The sequence below is a fragment of the Telopea speciosissima genome, chromosome 4, assembly GCF_018873765.1.
Source record: "Telopea speciosissima isolate NSW1024214 ecotype Mountain lineage chromosome 4, Tspe_v1, whole genome shotgun sequence".
In the NCBI taxonomy this organism is placed as follows: Eukaryota; Viridiplantae; Streptophyta; class Magnoliopsida; order Proteales; family Proteaceae; genus Telopea; species Telopea speciosissima.
The window spans coordinates 21889684-21910755 of record NC_057919.1 but is presented as its reverse complement, the minus strand read 5'-3'; the positions used below and the strand labels follow the sequence as shown (position 1 = coordinate 21910755).

General features: G+C 39.3%; 2 protein-coding genes across 3 annotated transcripts; one reads left to right on the top strand and one right to left on the bottom strand.

The window, feature by feature from the left end:
- The first annotated feature begins 1400 nt into the window (after window positions 1–1400).
- LOC122657360 (protein DETOXIFICATION 27-like) lies at window positions 1401–7614 on the top strand. Of its 2 annotated transcripts, XM_043852038.1 has the most exons (8): window positions 1401–1737; window positions 1848–2389; window positions 2488–2574; window positions 2726–2782; window positions 6209–6447; window positions 6520–6638; window positions 6891–6977; window positions 7519–7608. In XM_043852038.1, exons 1-8 carry the CDS (start codon window positions 1459–1461, stop codon window positions 7606–7608), a joined length of 1500 nt encoding a protein of 499 aa, XP_043707973.1. In that variant the 5' UTR covers window positions 1401–1458. The 2 variants fall into 2 exon arrangements, with proteins under 2 accessions (XP_043707973.1, XP_043707972.1); XM_043852037.1 differs by having other exon boundaries at window positions 6209–6638; window positions 7519–7614.
- A 9768-nt stretch (window positions 7615–17382) lies between these two features.
- LOC122657653 (putative clathrin assembly protein At4g40080) lies at window positions 17383–18546 on the bottom strand. The gene has a single exon (XM_043852423.1). It carries the CDS (start codon window positions 18489–18491, stop codon window positions 17400–17402), a length of 1092 nt encoding a protein of 363 aa, XP_043708358.1. The 5' UTR covers window positions 18492–18546; the 3' UTR covers window positions 17383–17399.
- Window positions 18547–21072: the final 2526 nt, after the last annotated feature.

The following is a 21072-nucleotide window of genomic DNA, read 5'->3' as shown; positions in this document are numbered from 1 at the left end:
AATTTATTGAAGAATGAAAAGGGTGTGATAGAAATGCATTCAAAGCATTGAAATTGACAACCTTAAATGAGATAAAAACAAAATAATAAAAGGTGCAGCCTACCTCGACTCCTCTTTCACACACATTGGTCTTATGTGTCGGCATGGTAACAGTCGATGCAGTTTGAATTAAATCAATAAGAAGAAATGAGGGTGTGGTCGGCATAGTCTTTAACCGTCCCCACTTTTCATATCGGAAAATTGGATGTGGCTACCGATTCCGACGGAGAAATCAAGGATGAGTTTTCTCTCGGATCTTTATCTTCTCAATTACATTGTTCGTACTTGACGTCAAGTACATCTAACAAGGAGGCAGAAATGATTATCCTACCCTCTGCCCGAACATACTGCCCAAGGTGGGATCCACCTCCCTCTATTAGATGTACTTGACGTCAAGTACAGGCAGTATAATTGAGAGGATAAAAATTCGTTTTCTCCCATCCATCACTCCTTTCATTCAACTATAAATATGGGTAGGGGGTGGCGTTCAAAATACAGAACATAGAACCAAGAACAGGATTCTCAGAGAGCTTTGAGTGTGTTCTTGAGTTTGGATTTGGGTTACACTTGTAGGGTACTCTGGGTATTATCTCTGTGTATAATTCCTTTGGGAAATTTGTGAGAGTTATATTGTGAGTGAGTTTCCTTGTTGAGTGGGTCCCACATATAGTGTTGTGAGTGAGGGGTGTGTGTTGTAATTTTCTCTGTACTAATGAAATGAACTCCGTGTTATTACCCTGTGAACGTAGGCCACCGTACCGAATCACGTAAATCTTGTGTCTCTGCACTTTTTATTTTTCCATGAGTCTTTGTTACACACTTTGGCTTCGTACGTGCCGATCAGTGTAGGACAAATTTTCTCCACAAAGGGGGCAAACAAGCCTAAAGACAGACACAAACAAAGAAAGCTAAAGCCTAAAAAGAGAATTCCGTCCTAAAATTCAAATTGACAAGGGCAACAAACCACTCGCTCAGCCAAGAGAAATAATAAAATAAAACCACTTTGATAACCACGTTTATCTTGATTATTGAATACCGAATTAAACTACTTTTTTGGTTTCTTTTCTTTAGATTCCTCCTTAAACAGAGAGATAAGGGTTGGGATTTAGATCCTCTGTTGCCAGCTGCCCGATGATACAGCCTTACCCAGGCAGAGGCCAAATGATGGCCCTAACCACTGCCGAACACCCTGGCCCCCCGGGGGGTGTTCACATTCTAAGTGAGAAACCACAAGAAAGAAGGGAGCCACCTAAATACGTTTTATCACCTGGTAAACGTAACAAAGTCTATAAATCATCTTTTCTTCTCCTTTGGTGAATATCAGTCTTATCTCCATCTCTTTGTCTCTCTCTCTCTCTCTCTCTCTCTTTCTGTCTCAATCTGTAGTGGAAGAAGAATAGGAAAAGGAAGGGAATAACCATGCGATTCAACAATGGCATAACAGGGGAAGAATCTGTTCCCTTGTTGCAGAAAATACCATCAATAAGAGAGAATGAAGAAGAGGAAAATTTAGGGAAAAGGGTTTGGATCGAATCAAAACTGTTATGGCACATCGTTGGTCCAGCCATCTTCAGCCGTGTCTCCTCCTACTCCATGAATGTCATCACCCAAGCTTTCGCTGGCCACCTTGGTGATCTTGAGCTTGCTTCCCTCTCCATCGCCAATAATGTCATTGTTGGCTTCAATTACGGTCTCTTGGTACTTCATTTTCTCTACTCTGCTACACTTTTTAATGTTTTAATTGAATATTCATAACAATCTCTGTTCTGGGTTTTGTTTGTGTTTTTTGTTTTTTGTGGATTTATTAGTTAGGAATGGCAAGTGCATTGGAGACACTATGTGGTCAGGCATTTGGAGCTAAGAAATTCCATATGTTGGGAATCTATATGCAGAGATCATGGATTGTTCTGTTTCTCTGCTCTGTTCTGCTTCTGCCCATGTACGTATTTGCTACTCCTGTTCTGAAATGGATGGGGCAACCGGAGGATGTGGCGGAGCAGTCGGGTATGGTGGCTCTCTGGCTTATCCCTCTCCACTTTAGCTTTGCATTCCAGTTTCCTTTGCAGAGGTTCTTGCAATGCCAGCTTAAGACTGCAGTGATTGCCTGGGTTTCCTTGGTGGGTTTCATTGTTCATGTATTTGTGAGTTGGCTTTTTGTGTATGGCTTCAAGCTTGGCTTGGTGGGAACTGCTATTACCCTTAACTTCTCATGGTGGGTTCTGGTTTTTGGATTGTTGGCTTACACCATTTGTGGTGGGTGTCCTCTCTCTTGGACTGGTTTCTCGGTTCAAGCTTTCTTTGGGCTTTGGGATTTCCTCAAGCTCTCTGTAGCTGCAGGTGTAATGCTCTGGTATGCTATTATTCCAAATTGGCTCTTTTTCATCTCAATTTTCCAAGAAAAGACGTTTTTTGTGTTCTTAAAACTCTTGTGTTCTGTTTGGTTGGCAGCTTGGAGAACTGGTATTACAGAATAATTATATTGATGACAGGAAATCTGAAGAATGCAAAGATTGCAGTTGATGCTTTGTCCATTTGGTATGATACATTTATTTATTCTTTACTGGGTATTGTTGAGTGGATTAGATTGGTTTAATCTGGGTGTTTCAAAATAATTTTTTTGCCTACTAGTAAGTGTCTTATGATGAAATTTTCGTTTAATCTTCTGGGGCTCTTATTACTTTGGCAGCATGACCATTAATGGATGGGAAATGATGATTCCTTTGGCGTTTTTCGCGGCAACTGGGTATTATTTCTTTACCTTTTCTTTTTCTTTCCTGTTCTTTTTTTCTTTTAGGCAAATTAATAATTCTCTAGAGAGAGAGAGAGAGAGAGAGAGAGAGAGTGTGTGTGTGTGTGTGTGTGTGTGTGTGTGTGTGTGTGTGTGTGTGTGTGTGTGTGTGTGAAGGGGACACCAAGAATACGACGAGTAAAGCTCTTCCTTTGTTTACTTTCTTTAGTTCTCCATTTTCTTCTGAAAAGATTGAATCTTGATTTCCAAATCGATCTTTCCAGACTTTAATAACAAAACACGTAAATTTTAAAGGTAAAGATTGAGGACGCTGGACCCTAGCTGAGGGCAGTTTCCGCCTTTCTCCTCCCACATGGTCCCAGTCCGGTCCCATTCTTTTTACTGATTGAGACGCCCCTAAGAAAACTAGACAACCTCCTCCCATTTTTTCAAAAAGTATTTCTTTATACTTAAGAAGAAAATAAAAAATATTTCTCTTGAAAGCAAGTTTTGTTGTTTTTGATAAATAAATGATGACATTGAAACCTATAGGCTATATAGCTAGGTAGCCTTTCTTTCCTAGCAAAGTTGCTCATCCAAAATAAGACAACACTATCATGAGTTAACAAAAAAGAAATATAATCTTTAAAAACCTATAGCTAGGTAGCCATTCTTTCCTAGCAAAGTTGTTCATCCAACAGACGACAACACTATCATGTGTTACCAAAAAAGAAATATTATCCTTAAAATAAACATTGACATCAATCAACAAAGTTATGCAACCCCAAACAAAAATCAACAAAGGTAGCATATCCCACGGTCAGGAACTGTGTGATGGTTGTCGGATATGCTGAAGAAGTTCCTTTGTCGAAATCCAAATTTTCTTGATCTTAATACTTATATTGGAAGTATGCCGTAGATCAAAAAAATAAAGCTATCGCTTTCGGCTTCAAATCATGGTATGTCATAAAAAAAAACCTGTATGAGTTGAGACCATCTGTCCCTGGATCACTACGCAAAAAGCCCAAATTGAAAAATCTATGCCTAGGTGGAAGATTCCTGCACATAACAAAATAGAAACATCAAAATAAGATAAATTGAAATCAATAATGGATATCAGCATGCCATGAATCAGAAAAGTGTCATCATTACAGTCATTAAGAATGGGTGGGTTGAGTTTAAGATTAGTAATCCAATTATTAATTAGAGTCATTGTTTTAATATGATCGGCCTTAGCATTCCCAATAACAACTCTATTCCTTGAATCCCAAATGAAATAGCAAGTGATTATAAAAACAGAGAATAACCAATTAAGAGATTGTTTTCCAAGTGTACTTTGAGAATGAAACGAAATGCAAAAAATTTCCAAAGATGGATAAGAAAGTTGCTCAGTTGTCAAACCCAAAGGGCCCCTGGCGCAAATGTGCTTGACCCAATTGCAAGAAAGTAGTATATGCCAAATCGATTCTATAGAGTGTTCGCAAATCAAACAACCAGAGTCAACTTGACTCCATTTTGCAATGATTTCTCGAGTAGGGATGTCTGCATGTAAAACGCACCAAAAAATATATTTTAAATTTAGGATATATTGGCAATTTCTAAAAAAATGTCCACCATCTCACAGACTTATAATTGAAATGCAAGGGGAATTTGTTAATTGAATAAATGGTGACGCCCGACACGTAGAGAATTGACCATCCTTTGCTAGAGTATACCATCAACTATCATCATTAACTAATAAAGGAATATTAGTAATTTTTTGGAGAAACTAGCAGGGAGTGCAAAATGCAAGCAAAGAAGTATTCCATTGAGAATTAGAGCAAAAGTACGTAGCTTACCTTTTCATTCTTCTGGGTTGAATTCAAAGGTGATAGAGAACAAAGTTAAATATTGGGAATCCACCGATCGTCCCAAAAAAAAAAAGAATTGTTGCCATTACCTATTATTTGGAAGGAGATTCAGTTGAGGATCGATATCATATTGGCAATGCTGTTTGAGGTCCATGATCCTCGTTTTGTTTGACTTTGGGATTGAAGATTGAGTTCATAGGAAAATATTTAGCTTTGAGAACCTGGGTCCAGAAGGTATTGGGTTGGGAAATCAGTCGCCAGGCAAGTTTGAGGATTAAAGTCGAATTAGTAACCGAAGCCTTACGAATACCCAACCCACCAAACTTTATAGAAAGACAAATCTTGTCCCAAGAAATCAATGAGGACTTCTTTGCAGAGGTTGAACTTCCTGTCCAAAATCTTATGCAAATCAAGTCGAGTGCTTTGCAGGTTTTAATAGGGAAGGAAAACTAAGACATAAGATAGGTTGGGATGGAGGTAAGAACCGATTGGATCATGACCCGATGACCTGCATAAGATAAAAAAATTAGATTTCCTGTAAGCAAGTTTATTACTTACACGAGAGACTATATTGTTTAAATCCTTTGTTGAACCCAAGGCCACTATAGTTTATTTCCTGCCCAGAGAGGTTAGAGAAAATATCTAAAACAGCTTTGATTGTGCGGAGATCCTCGATCATAGACCTGTAAAAAATAAAAGTATCATCTGCGAAAAGAATGTGAGATATTTCAAGAGCATTTCTAGCAATCTTAATACCATTGAATAAATTAAATTCTCTATAGGTATCTAGAAGTCTAGACAGCACCTCTATAGTAGAAATGAAAAGGTAAGGGCTTAAGGGACACCCTTCCCGAATTCCCCTAGAGACTTTGAAAAAAATAAAAAAAGCTGCCATCCAATTTTATAGAAAAAAATCTATTGATGATGAGAGCATAGATAAGACGTCCCAATCTTCATCATTACCTAAAAAGTCAAAGATGGCCTTAACAAAAGACCATTCAATAAATAATGACTATAATATGATGTCCTCATTATGGATAACCAAACATGTCGTATTAAGAGCTTACCCGAGTGTTGGTTAGTGGATCAATTTCTCAATAAGTGCACCAGTGTTTGACATATGGGTTAATTAACTATGGTTTATTGCTATTCAAGAAGTGTGTGGTCTTCTTGATCTCCATTCTAATCCCTATGTGGTCCCTCGCACACCAAAAAAGAAAAGTTCTAGTATGCATAATTATTGAGCCTGTTCACGGATCACCACAATCCCAGTGTGGGGAATCTCACACTTTCCACAAATGATGGCGTAAGAAATGGTTTAATCCACATTATAAGAATAGAATAGAAGAGAAAACAACAAAAATAAAGTCTTCTGAAAGGACTGTAGGACACTAGTGTCAGGGGAAACTATTTCTCATAAATTTAAATTATATTTTGTTTGGAAATTATGTATGGGATAAAATTTTACTCCTGTAGCAGAAATGTTCCTACTACCCTGTTGGCAACCAAGGAAATCGAATCTTAAAAGATATTAACCTTTTTCACTGAATAAACTAATAATATGGATGTTCTTGTCTGTGTTGTGTTGAAGAGTAAGGGTGGCAAACGAGCTAGGAGCAGGGAATGGGAAAGGAGCAAAGTTTGCGACAACAGTATCAGTGGTGACATCAACAATAATAGGTCTCATATTTGGTGTTCTAATTATGATATTCCACAGCAACTTTGCAATTATCTTCACTTCCAGCTACCAAGTTATCACTGCTGTCGACAAGCTTTCTGTCCTCTTAGTCTTCACCATTCTCCTCAATAGTGTTCAACCAGTTCTCTCTGGTCAGTACTCACTACTACTCTTCTCTCATCTCTTTCTCATTTATAGTTTCTCAACTTCATCTATTAATGTAGGAGTGGCTGTTGGATCGGGATGGCAAGGTTTTGTGGCCTTCATAAATTTGGGTTGCTATTACATCATTGGGGTCCCTTTCGGTGTTTTATTGGGATGGTTCTTTAATCTTGGAGTCGAGGTATTATATGTTTCTTAACTTTCCATCTCAATTATCGATTATACGAGAGAGAGAAAAAAAAAAAAAAAAAAAAGACTTTAGTATTAGTAATTTAGTATTAAGATAGACCATCAAATTTGACTAGTGAAACATCAATGACTTATTTAGATAAAACACGAGTTTTTCGAATGAACCCACTTGAGAAATCCTTTTGTGCTATTGTTATGATCGTCTTTCATTCTTTTCTAATGTTGGAGAGGATGCGAAAATCAGGGTATCTGGATTGGGATGATTTGTGGGACCGCGGTGCAAACATTGGTATTGTCCATCATCACCATTCATTGCGACTGGGATAACGAGGTAAGATTTAAATTGATTAAATTCTCAAAATAAAAAAATCTTGGAAAGTAGTTTTCTATTTGAGAGTATAGTCTATGCCAGTACTCTCATGTGTCTATCTCTCACCTCCTCAAAACAAGAGGGCATAAGTGTCTTTTCAAATGAGGGGGAAATAGATAGACTCATAACAGAGTTCTTTTTCCCAAAATTTTATTAGTAAATCTATGTTATGGCGCTATTTGGGCCTGGCTGACTGGAAGCAATCTCAAAGAGAAATATTTTTTTTCCTGGGCCTGGTGGGCTTAAGGCCCTGGGCTATTGGTGGCCAAGTTGTGCCTTCCAAATAGTGAGGTATATATATAGCTCCAGGTGGGTTAAAGTTGAAAATTTAATCCTAACTTTCCCCACATTTATACACATTTATACATGAAAATGGATTAACTGAAGCATTTGGATGTTTTTAAGTAAGTAAATTACTTTCTACCAAAACAAATTAATAATAATTACTGAAATCTCTGTCTCTCTCTTTTCTGGTTTGTCCTTTTCTTCTTCTCATCAACAGGCAAGGAAAGCAACCTTAGCGGTAGAAAAATGGGCGAAATCAGATGCTGCAGACGGTGAAAACCAAATTACAGCAAAAATAAAAGGGTAGACTCACTTCCACTACTGTCACTTCAGCATCATCATCATCAATATTCCAGAAAGTTAGCAAATAAAAAGGAAATGCAGAATTTAGAAGGATATGTTGATGATTCTTTACTGTAGCACTTGCTGATGAAGTGTGTCAAGTAGTACTCCATGACCCATATGATGAACCTTAAGTAATTTACTTTAACATTTTTCTTGGTTGCATGAAGCTAGATATCTGGACGGACGCTGAGGATATGAAGAATTGGATCACAAGCCAAGAAATCCATCCTTGGCCGTGGGAACTATATCATATTTTGTTAGACATTAGTACTATGTTGGAACCTTTTGAGTCTCTAAATATTATTAAGCAATCTAGAATTTTGATACAGCCAGCACACAACCTGGCAAACCATGCTAGGATATCGCTACTTTTATCTGATGATAGGTATTGTAATCTTTCGGTTATGTTTTAATGCACTTTTTTTATTTCATAAAAAAAAAAAAAAGCATTTTTCTAGATCTAGGGGGGGGGGGGGGGGGTACTGCTGTGCTGTGTTTCTCCTAGAGGTTTGAGCCTTTGAGGTTTGATAAACCTTTTAGGCATAGGTGTCAACCGGTCAGGTTCGATTGAGCCAGCTGGGCCTCACGGTGCTTAAAGCATGCACTGTGACCGCCCATTTAAGTCTTCGGGCCAGGCTGGTTGGGCTAGGGTGGGTTTTGAGCTACAATCGAGCTAGTGTAATTGGCCCTTAAACAGTGTATAACCGGACTATGGGCCTGTTTAAATCTAAACGGGCATTAAACGGTGCAACCATTTCCAAGTAGTGTGATGCCCGAATTCGTTCCTATCCAAATCTGGGTTCTCTCTCTCTCTCTCTCTCTCTCTCACACATTCTTTCCACCAACATCCGATTCTTCATGTTTATTTCTTCAGATCATCTACTTACTCAATTATATATATGATAATGAGCATTTCTTAGTGCTTATGGAAGGAGAATGCTAGTCAATAAACTGAAACAACTAACAAGACTGAAGTTCATGGAATAAGAGCAACAATTAGAAATATTGAGATGGATGAGCTGAAACCTTGGCCTCAACTAGGGCTGCAACAGGGTTGGGTTGGGCCAGGCTTTACAGAACCCTAGCGCAACCCTAAGTTCCCTTAGTTGGGCCCAAGCCCGACCCGACTCTGACTCAAGGCCAGAAAAATCCAACCTTGACCCGCCCTCAAGGTTGGGCCGGGTTGACCCTGATTGGCCCTTATCACGGGGATGGGGAAAGAAATGTATGGGCTGGAATTAATGGGTTGGGGAGAACATTATCAATTTTACATAAAATAACACTATAATAAAATATATTATATCACTAAAATTTACATGGTTCACCCCCAAGATGGGAAGCTACATCCACGGCCGAGCAATAGAACGAATTTCACTATTCTCTGAAAATGTTACAAAACTACTCTTACAGCCATCTCAAAGATAAAAACATTATATCGAGAAGCCCTAACCCGAGGAAGTACAAAAATACCCCTGGACCCAAAAATTGCCAAACCAGACAGGATCGGACCAAAACATAGCATATAACCCAAAATATACCGTTTCGAAGATCTCGACGAGCCTAACACAACACACCGCCTCTGACGGTGACCTACGCCATTTTTCAGCAATCCGAGATCGTTTCGAGGCCGAAATGGCCCTCCGAAGATCTCAACCGCACATCTGGACCAAAATCAAGCTTCACTAATAACACTTATTGCCTTCATATATAATATATTATATAAAAAAATGTGGGTGACGTTTAAAGTTTATAATGTATATATTATATCAATATATATTTTATAGTATAACTTAAATTAGGGTCGAGCCGGGCCGGGCCAGGCTTAGCCTGAGGCTTCAACCCTAACCCGATCGACCCTAACTCAGGGCAAAAAATTTTCAACCCTGTCCCACCCTCAAGGTCAAATATCTCAGCCCAAGCCGTGTTCAGGCTTAGGATGGGTTCGGGCCGATAGGGCCAAACTTACACCCGTAGCCTCAACTGATGATGGAGGGCGAAAAAATAGTAATACAAGACGGCATTATTGTGTGAAAAAAAATCAATGATGACACCAGTAAGAGAATGATTTGAGACCTTGAAAGGAGAATGGGAAACCATTTCTTTAAATTTGTAGGACAAGAATCTAGTCTGAATTGGATCCATGATCCAGGATCCACAAATGCCAAAAAATTCAAATGGGTTTGACCCATTAACCAAATACAGGTCACTTATGGTATTAATATGTTCTTGTAGAAATAAAAGACCAAAAGTTAACATGGATGGTCGCCTTCTAAGTATTTCTTTGTGCGTTATTTTGATAAAGTCATTCTAGGCGATTAAATCTATTCTTTTTAATATGAATTTAAAATCTAATAATGGGTCTTTCATGAATCAATTTTTTTAATTTGGTGGGTTTGCTTAGATTTAAGATCACATGATTCTCTCTTATTTAATACATGTTTGAATCATAAAGAACTTAATTTTCATTTGCAACATGAATCCAATAGGTAAATATTGATAGCCACACATGAGAGATCGGGAGAGGGAAGGGGAGGGGAAGTTTACAAGTTAAAGGGTTGGGCTAGATAGGGCTGTAACCGGGGCGGGTTAGATCGGGCCTGTAATCGATTGGTCCGGTCGGATGCCTGACGGGCTAGGACCCCACATCAGGTTTAAGTCCGACACATTTAGTAAACGGGACGGGCTGGGCCTGGCCTAGAATTGACACCCCTACTTTTAGCTTGGCTCACCAAAATCGAGTTTTTTTTGGTCAAGAATTTCATTAAGCAAAAGAGGAGAAGGAGAAACTCCTTCTGGAAAACAGAGTTGGATTTACAATAAAGGATGGTGGGTCGAGCCGCCAAATACAAGATAGCCTAAGCCTAGAGGCCCCTGAAGCAAGAAAGTTTGCAAAGTAGTTCGGTTCTCGTCCAACAAAGCGAAAGTTAACAGAAAAGAAGGATTGACATAAACCAAAATCAAGTTTGATTCATAAATAAAAAGAAAGCTTCATTCTTTGTTAATTGTATGTTGTTTCATTGCCATTATTATGTGTTCGGAGCAACCATTGGAAGGAAGCCTAATCATATGATTTCAGACCATGCTTGGGGTGTTTTCTCCTTACTTAACGTTTTTTAAGTATCCACTGAAATATCTCTTTCAGTGCCCGATTTTTTGGGTCATAATTATTATGTAGGAGAGATGGCCGAGTAGTTCAAGGCATAGCACTGAAACTACTATGCAGGCTGTTGTTTACCAAGGGTTCGAATCCCTCTCTTTTCGCACTTTCACCCAATTCATTTCATGTTATGGACCGCCAAGCAAGGGAAGCTAGCCGGGTCGGACCTTCTTGATCTCAGCTATGGTCGTTGGTTCGACCGGAAATCATAGGAGGGATCTAGAAGTCCCAAAGAACAACTAGAAAGTTATGAAGAAAACCAACAGAAGAACGCGCCTCAAGTAAGAATTGCTTAAATTAAAGTAGAATAAGACAAAATACTGTTTCTTTTTCCATATTATTTAAGTGTATGGCATTGCTTTTTGGGCAAAGCTGTTTGTAACCGACCTGTGTTGTAACCAACCATATTTTATGCTCTTTTTCACCCTTAATTCTATATATCACTCTCTTTTTTAAGTGGGTGTGTTTTTGTAATTTCCTACTCCTTTCCCCTCTCCCTCGTCCCTTCTTCTTCGTTTCCGACTCCCTCCCCTCCCCTCCATATCCCCTCCGGCTATTCCTCTCCCTCTCTCTCTCCTTGGCTCTAGCTTCAGCTCTCCCTTCCCCCTTCACAGTTTCTACTGCCAGCAACTCCCGCCCCCTGCCCTTGCATCCATTTCTGACAAACCCCGCCAACCCATGGCGAACTTCCTCCCTTTACCTCAAGTGAAACTCAAGAGTTAAGACTCAGAAAATGTTCCGCCTATAGATCAATGGATACCCAGGCTGGCTGAAGCCCGGAAAGTATTTGCACCTAAAAAATACTCGACATGTGTTAGCGCATGAAACAACGACAAGAGCCCGGGCTTTAAAGCCTTTCCCTCATTTCAAAAACAACTCATCAACCAACATTGACAAGATGAGATTGCAAAGAAGACTGTAATATCATTATTACCTTTTGTCTTTTAATAAAGAACCAGAAATCGATGACTAGAACAGGATTTACCAACCAATTGATTAATGAAGAAATCAAACCTTGGACACATGACCTATTTGATTAATGGGAGGACTTCTGAAACCATGAACCAGCACCACGATCATAGAACTTCTTGGGTTCGCACCACCTGTGGATCTGCAACTAAGAGAAACTTAGAGCTTCCGATGAAACCTAATTGAACTTATTTGGTTAATGGTCTCGCATCGGCTGCCACTGCTAGTAATTTCTATCATGAACAAGGAAAAGAAAAGCATTTTGCGATTACCACACAATTGATATGACAAGAAGCCTGACTTCCATTACAGCTATGGGTGAAATGCCGCTCCTGGTTCTTTTGATACAGAGCTCTTGGTCTCTAATTTCAGTGATGAGCGGCCCTTGTGCTCATTGGCAATTTGACTGTGGAGACTGTGGACATTGGTTACTCTGTTCACTTGGGGACTAATTAGTCTAACTGGGCACTCAGAAACGAAGGGTTTAGAGGGATGAGGGAACCACTGCCGCTATCGCAGTCAGAGACGAAGGACGGTAGAGTGAGCATGGGAGCGAGTGACAAGAGCTGACGGAAATTCCATCAGAAACGTAGTTGCTGCGGTGGTGTCTCTCTATCTCTATTACATTGAGAAATTACCTTATTAGACTTTCTATTTATTAACCACATCATTGAATGGAGGGCAAAAAAGACCGGTTACAAATTCTGTTTGTAACCTGCTTGGTTACAAATAGACACACCCTTGGTTTTTTAAAGGCTTTATTTCTCTTTCTTTTTTTTTTATTGATTACTTCTACCATCTAATGGTATTCTATTTCAAAAAGAGTTCCTCTTTGCCCTATATTTATTTATTGTGAAAAAAATCTCTGTATGGGAGTGTGGCCTATGCCAGCACTCCCATGAGTCTATCTCTCTCTTCTCTCCTTCCCATGTGAAAAGACACCTCTGCCACCTTGTTTTAAGGAGGAGAGAGATAGACTCATGGGAGTACTGGCGTAGGCCACACTCCCGTACACAAAGTGACAAAACTACTTCCCTTATTTATTTTTAGGGGCACTGTTCTCTATGCCACAGAATAGCCTGCGCCCAGGCACATGGGGGTGGGCACAATGACCACCTTATCCCCCTGTACAGGTTGCCCATGTGCTTGGGCATAGGTTGCACTACGGCATAGAGAACATTCTCCCTTATTTTTATTTTAAGTTCAGTTGTTCTCCTGAGAGCCCAACACCTAGGGAGTGCCCAATGAGGCATCCAACGGCACTAGGCTGTTGGACAAGCAGGGATGTGTGTCTACGTGGGGCTCGGCATGCACCCAGCAGCCCAGTCATTAGATGCCTCACTAGACACTCCTTAGGTGTTGGACTCGTAGAAGAGGAGCCCGATTCGCTGTTCCACTATTTCATCTCCAAAGATCCTTCAAGAATATGATGATTGATCTTATTTTGAAAGCAATGAATAATAGATCTTAAATTCTCTACTCACATGTCAAGTTTCAATTTAAAAAACTTAATAATTATAATCACATGACAAATTAAAGTATTAAAAATTAAAATTATGAAAAGATGCCCGCTAATTAAAGCTAGGCTAACATGGGATGGGCCACCCATTGCCTATCTTTCTGAAAATATAGCCTGTGCGCCTCTTTTTCTTCAATGTGTCTAAAGTAGATAGGGTGTCTCTAACATGGGTCAGGGTGGGTAAATTTGGGCACTTGATGAATCCTGACTCGATGCAATTCAAATTTGACCCAAAATCTCTTATAGATAGGGATGTAAACGGATCGGATTCGAATCAGATACGGATCGGATGTGATCGGAGCCGGATATTTCCTGACCAAATATGGATACCTCTAAACGGATTCGGATGCGAATCGAATTTAAATTTTCGACCATCCGTTTATATCTCTGCCTTGTGTAACCTGGACCTTCCTCCCCCTAGCGGATATAATTCACTCTCAATCCATATCTCTTAGATCATGATTCTCTTTTCATCATATTCTAGAACTTGTTTAATCTTAAAAAACCCTTAAAATCATTATTTACTTAATTTTTTATTATTAAGTATTCGGATTTTTTTTTAGACGGGTTTTAATCGGAGTATTCGGATTATTTTCCGAATATCTCTAAACGAATACGGATGCCCCTAAACAAATACGGATGGAAATTCGGATTCGGATTTCGGTTATCCATTTACATCCCTACTTATAGATTAGTTGACAAAAATTAAGGACTATCATAAAGGATATACATGAATGCTTGTGTGACCCAAGAATGTTCAACATTCATATGAGTACTGCATCCAGCCACCACCTAGTGAGCATCCAATTCGCGGTGCTATGCCAAACACATCCTAATGCACGTCTAATCCATTGTTGGGATGTGTACGGCATAGCACAGATGTTGGATTTCTCACTGGGCTCTCCAATGGGGGTGGGGCGGAGATAAGAAGGTGAAGAAGCAAGCTTATCTCTGCCTCAACTGGCAGCTACTGGGTCTCCTTATATCTCCTAAACTTCTCATGGTCTATGAAATTCATCCCACGTCCGATTTGGAAGCCGAACCCCACCCTAACAATAATGATATGGCTTAGATCAACTAACCCAAAGAAGATACAGTTCACTCAATGTTTGCCTTTGGGTTCTGAACTCCATATGAGAAAGGAGGGATGTAATTCAAACCTAATTTCGAACTCCACAATCCTAATGTAACCAAAAGTGATTACAAAGAGCAAAACCACTTTTTAAAACGTCTCTCATACCCTTAAAAGTAAAAGAGAATTTTAAAGCTAATTTTGAAATAAGTGATATATGTAAAACTCATTGGGAGTTGAGCTCTGATAGATGACATTTTAGAGTTTTTCTCATTATTAAAAGAGGAAGGTATTGGAAGGTATTGGTACATGGTTGATTCTTCTATCAACTCCATCAAATAAGGAATGTTGGGCTTTTATGTGATTTCAGATGTTAATCTGACTGTATTTAATGCAGATCGTGCACATACACAGGCACATATGCAAATTTTTGTCTTATTAAAAATCAATTATATTATTATTTTATCCAAGAGGTCGTTGGATAGATATGCATTTTGTTGTTTTGGTAACGTTGGATAGATATGCATACCTACTCAAAAGTGGTGATATGATTATAAAGTTAAGAGTGAGTGGTGATATTCAATATTGTATTATAGTTATCATAAAATATATATATATATATATATTGTATTATACTGAAGGAAACGGCTCTTTTTGTTTTTTTTAACCAATTTTATATCATCTTCCAAGAATTTTTTTTTGGGAAAAAGTTCTATATCCGGGAGTGTGGCCTACACCAGTACTCCCATGAGTTTATCTCTCTCCTCTCCATGTGAAAAGACACCTCTATCCCCTTGTTTTAAGGAGGAGAGAGATAGACACATGGGAGTGATGGCGTAGGCCACACTCCCGTATAAAAAACTGTTTCCCTTTTTTTTTTTTCTATATAAGTTTTTGGAAGAAATTTCTCTGTCCGGGAGTGTGGCCTATGCCAGCACTCCCATGAGTTTATCTTTCTCTTTCCTATTTGAAAAGACACATATGCCCGCTTGTTTTGAGGAGAAGAGAGATAGACACATGGGAGTACTGGCGTAGGCCATGCTCCCAAACAGAAAACTACTTCCCTGAGTTTTTTTATTATTCTATTTCTCTTGTTCTCAATGGTGGCACAACCTATAATCAAGGATATTATACATTTAACTTCGTGCATTTCAGTGAATGTAGGTTCAAGAAAATTTTTTAGGAGATTAACATGGTTGCTAACTCTTTAGTCTAGAAGCCTCCATCGGTGAAGTGTACGAAAGTAGGTTCGAGAAAATATTAAGGAGATTACCACGGTGGCTGACTCACATTCATAAGAAATCAAATATCAATGCATTTTGAGTTTATACCATTGACCAAGAGAAGAGAGATGATGAGTTGAGGATTTCTTACAATTTTAGGATATGGGTTTATTGTTTTTTACTCAACTTAATTTCTATGTGAATCAACTTTATGGTTTTTTTTTTTTTTGTTTTTTTTTATTTTTTTAAATGACTAAACTCACCAAGTTTGTTTTGACTTAAATAAAAATAATGAATCTTATTTGACGCGAACAATTTATGACCTTTTCTTGCCATTTTTTACCTGATGTAGTGTAGTGTACACGATTCTCGACCATATTTTTCAAAATTTTGACTCAATTTCAAAGAACTTGGTCCAATCAAAATCCGATTTTCCAACTATGATGTCAACATAAACAAAAAAAGGAAAACGCGAAAATTGAAAACCTTCTCTAAGTTTTCAACCTATTCATTCAGGCATTATATAGAGTGCACACTACTTACAATGTGTAATTTATTCAAAGTATATAGCCAAGCAAATGAACCTTCTCAAATCTGGTTAAAACATGTTTTACATTTTGCCAAGGTATACAATTCCAACGTGGTCAAGTGGGCAATAAAGCCGCCCCACACAAGTAACATCAGATCCGACAAGTGAGAGCCCGAAACACTAAATTTGTGCCCACTGCCCATTATAGATTAGAATAAAAACTTGGGCTTGAAAGCTCTTGATAGTTCAAGGGCCCAAGGTCAGTCAGGGCCACACAAATATAAATATACTACGTTGCTAAAGTAACAACCAGATCCACCTAATCCCAATTGTGGTTGTCAACTCACAATATCCCGTACATAAGAAGTCTTATATGTTGGAGCATGTTTGTTATATGTTTTATGGGGTTTCATCGAGCGTATGAGCATTAGATTGGATCAATCAAGTATTAGATAGGTTAAAGGACTTGATTTAATTCATTTCATCAGTTCTAAAGCTTTTGGTGTAGTATCGATCAAGTACCTAATATTTGATATCATAGTCGGACATTACATTATAAATTTGAGTCATTGAAAGGGCTTCGAGCAGAGTGAAAGTCATCAAGAAAGGATTACTTACTACCAAATAAAAACCAGAGATGATCTATTAAATGCTTAATGGAGATTGATCTAATCAATGTACGCTAGATTGAGCCAATCTAGTATGAAATAGATTAAAGAGTTTGATTTAACGTGTTCCATCAGCTTTAGAGCTTTTGGTGTCACTCCCACTTTATACACATCCTCCACCCTTCACTACCCTCTTGAGACACAAACTTAATGGCCTGTGGGCCTGGTTAGGAATATGGCCAAAAAATAAAACTAATCACTTCCGTTTGAAGGTAGATAGTATAATTTTAATTTTAGAAAAAAGCTGGATATGCTAGCGGTATAGCAGTATAACGCGGGACCATGAGATAACTACTACCTATGAATATACCCATCATGCGTACGTGTCAAGGTTCCAGGAATCATGATAGGAATGGGACAAAAATGTTTGAATCCAACGATTCAGATGTTGGGTTTACTTAGTACCAAAACTGAACAACCAAACTTCTCAGAATATTACCTCACAGTCACACACAAAAAATGACAAAATACTGACAAAGCCCAACTCTCAACCATCACCAACTCCAATTTTAATTCTACTTATTTAAATACATCCAAAAAATAATAAACAAATATATAATTTCGTATCACTTTTTGGTTGTCATGTAATATTTTGTCATATTGTAGTCTTTGTCATTCATTGATGATTCATGCGCTGATTGTCAACAGAATTCAAACTTGAAACGGAACCTAAATCCAAAGAAAATCTGGTAGATGAGAAATGTACCGGGTCACCCAGTCTCAAAACTCGGTCTCCGAACCGAGCCGACTCGCTCGCCTTCTCTACCTTCTCCACTCCCAACAACAACTTCCTCTCTCCGTAATCCTTCACAGATCCAATCTTCGTTCTCACTTCCCCAATCGAATCCCAAAACACATCAACCATCGTGTTCTTCTTATTCATGAACAAAAACCCAATTACCTTCTCTCTACAATTCTCTAATCTCTTCAACAATCGAACCAAATCCATTGCTTCTTCGAAGGTAAATGAATTCACTCTCTGTCGTAACTCATCGATCTGGAGCGAAATTTCCTTCTGTGCTGATCGGTAATCTTCACCCACTAATGATATCACCTCATGAACTAACCCGTTTCCATGGGCGAACAGAGACTCAGGTGCTCTGCAGATCTCTTCCACCACACTCACCAAAGCACCTACTTCTTTCAGTAAATCATAATTCAGAAGCGCTGTTATCTTGTTTCTGTCTTCTGCTTTATCTGAATCAGACGAAAAGAGGAAACCAAGAACGCGAGAAGTGAGCAACAACTGTTCGAGGAAAGTCGCATACCATCTGACCCAAGAAGACAATTCCCAGGATTCAGGGGAGGCGTTGTCACGGAAGTTGGAGAGGTTGAGGTAGTTGCGGCCACCGGTGGAAGGATAGATGGACAGCTGGTCTTGGAGGATGAAAGAGCCACGCCGGATTATATGGTGGATGGTGATAAGACACTTGAGTGCTACTGTGGAGTTACGAGTCTGGTGAAGACGGCCCATCAGGGCATCGATGCAGGCCGAGGCGATAAGGCGAGAACTGTGCCCGAAGGAGAGAAGGGCTGTGATTTGTTTCTCGTTGGGAGGATTTGAGGGCTCGTGTGTGGTGGCTCTCAGCACTGCTACTTGAAGACCGACGGTGCTGGGCTTGGATAGCAGAGCTGCTTTGCTCAGTGATGCTGTGTCTTTCAGAACTCCCATGAGATCTCTAAAACTGCCCTTCGCCAGTCCCCCCATCAGCACACATACAGCATACAGACTACAGAGAGAGAGAGAGAGAGAGAGAGAGAGAGAGAGAGAGATGGGCTGTGAGAAAGAAAAGAAGATAGTTTAGGATTGTTGATGGAACCTCTGCACCAAAGCAATTGTTAACCTATCGAAGTTCAGTTTTGGAAACTAAGATATTATAGCCAAAGAACCAGATTTGTACCTTTCTACCTGCCCAAAAACAGATAAAGAAACAAAAATAAAGATTGCATCACATGCGCTGGCTCTACTCGTAGTTTCTTAAAAATTAGAAGCCAGTAAAGAGAGATTCCTTATTCCTTTTACATTCTGTTTAATAAATAGAAATTACAGAGGTAGGTTTCTGAATTTTGGCAATTATAGATTCCTATTTGATTCAAAATCTTCGTATATATCTGTGACACTTTTAATATGTTTTGGGTTAGAATCATTTTTCCCATTTTAAGAAAAAGATAGGCAAGGAAGAAGTCAATGTGAAAGAAGAAAATTCAGACTTGCAGTTTCTCAAATTTTGGTGTCTTAGTTCATCTTTCTTTTCTTTCCAGTTTCTTCCTCTGTGACGAACCAATTGGCGAGAGACGACAATGACATGAACGTTGATTAATTAGCAACTGGTGGCGTAATTATTCATAATTTCTCATATAAGTGAGTAACTTGAATCGATCGGAAACTTCTTTATAAGAAATTCCGATAGATTTTAATACAAAGGGAAAATTATATTGTCACCCCCTGAGATTTGTATGAAATACAATACGACCTCCCTGTGTTTTCAAAATATACACCCAGCACTTTTAAGTAGACAGTGTTAAATATAAAATTTAAATGACAATTTTAACCTTCAATTAAGATGACTCTATTCTAATTTTTTATTCTTTTAATATAAAAAAGTGGGACCCACCACTATTGCTTCCCCTTCTTCTTTCTTCTTCTTCTTCTTCTTCTTCTTCAACCACTGCCCCACCACCGCTTCAACCACCGCGCCACCACCGCTGCAACCTTCGTCCCACTTCTTGAAAATGGTTCAGAGGCTCACTCCAAATACATGTTATCGACAATTTCAATCAATCTCTGCATGCACTAGAAGAGAAAGGATGGTGCTTTGCAGACTCGCCCGACTAGGGTTTTCCAATGGTGTAGCTGAATTTGAAGAAATGATCTTTCCCCAATTAAATCGGACACCCGCTTGGCAGGTCCAGAATCTCCTCGACTTTCTTCAATGCCTCGTAAGATCCGAATCCGCGGAAGCAAATCAGCAATTTTCAGAACAGAAAGTTGTTATACATTCACCAAACTCTTCCTTCGACCCGTTGCAGCGTCACTCGTAGTTTCCCACCGCTTCTTCAACTGGTTTTCATTGCCTGATTCCGCCCCTGTTCAACCCGAGATCCGTGTGATTTTCCAACTGAGACCCGTTTCTTATCACACCTTTTTGTGTTGTACTTGTCCTTTTAGGCAATAATCTGTTCCTCTGATCCAGGTTTTGTGAGATTTCCAGTAACCTGTGTCGAAGTCTGATTGTAACCGGCTTGCTACAATCCTACTAGGTTTTAGCCGTTTCTTGGAGGCGACCGATTTTTCTCCCTCTTTGAATAATTTTTTGGGTTGAATGGAGAACATGAGTGAATCATCTCGTTTCACATATTTCTTTGAGCCTACAGTCGTAAGTGCTTGTTTGGAAGCTTGGATCTTGGAAACAGACGAGCGTGATTTTGGGCTTGAACTCAAGCTCCGTCTCCTCAGCCTTATCTCAACTTCTTTAATGTCTTCAAGCTTCCAAAAGCACGATTTCCGGCGGTTCTGTATGGTTTGAATAGGGGTGATTTCGAGCTTACTCATCTGCCGAGATCTTATGCTGGCGGTGATTTCTGATAGACCCAGACTGATGCCCCTCCGCCAGAATTTTGTACCTGTGATCGTTGCTGGAGGTTCTTCCATCTTTGTTGCCATGACTGAATTCTTTGTGCTCTGTTTCAACTCCATGAACTTTCCAGGAACTATCCGTCAGCCCCTTTCAATGGTCTTCAAATTCTTCTCTCCTTTTTCAGACCGAAGTGCTTCTATTTTGGATGTCAAACGGCTGATCTCCAATTCAATTTGTTCGATCTCAGTATTGATCTTGCTGTCATCACTGATGGCCTCATTTTCGGTCTTGGAGGGAGTTGGGGAAAGAAGAAGCATACCCTCTTTGAAGAGCAGCTTTAATGGCCTCCTTTGTGATCTTCCGTTGGCGTCGTTTTGTCGCAGGGGCTAGAGGGGTGTTGGAGATTTTAAAGAAACATTCGTTTTGCTGAAAGCAGGACTCGGATTTTCTTTGCTGGAATGAGATGCCGTTGATTCCGAAAGATTGGTAGAGAGATTGTAGGGAACACCAAGAAGCCTTGATGGCGGCCGATTCATCTGAATCTCCATTGTCAAATGCGGCGTTGTTCCATATCTGAAGATCTGGGGCATTAATGACGTCTATGCATTGAAGAATGCTCATTTTTCTCTTCTATTAGAGATCAAGAAGAGAGATGGAAGAACATGTGCATGAGAGTTCAGTTGAATGTGAGTAGATGGATGAATTCTTGCA

What these genes read in the sequence shown, in the direction of transcription:
- LOC122657653 (XM_043852423.1), bottom strand. Translation starts at nt 18,491, where the DNA reads ATGGGGGGACTGGCGAAGGGCAGTTTTAGAGATCTCATGGGAGTTCTG.
- LOC122657360 (XM_043852037.1), top strand. Translation starts at nt 1,459, where the DNA reads ATGCGATTCAACAATGGCATAACAGGGGAAGAATCTGTTCCCTTGTTG. An exon ending in GTTGATGCTTTGTCCATTTG is followed by an intron (nt 2,575 to 2,725) that starts GTATGATACATT and finishes TTACTTTGGCAG; the next exon opens with CATGACCATTAATGGATGGG. An exon ending in ATTGCGACTGGGATAACGAG is followed by an intron (nt 6,978 to 7,518) that starts GTAAGATTTAAA and finishes TCTCATCAACAG; the next exon opens with GCAAGGAAAGCAACCTTAGC.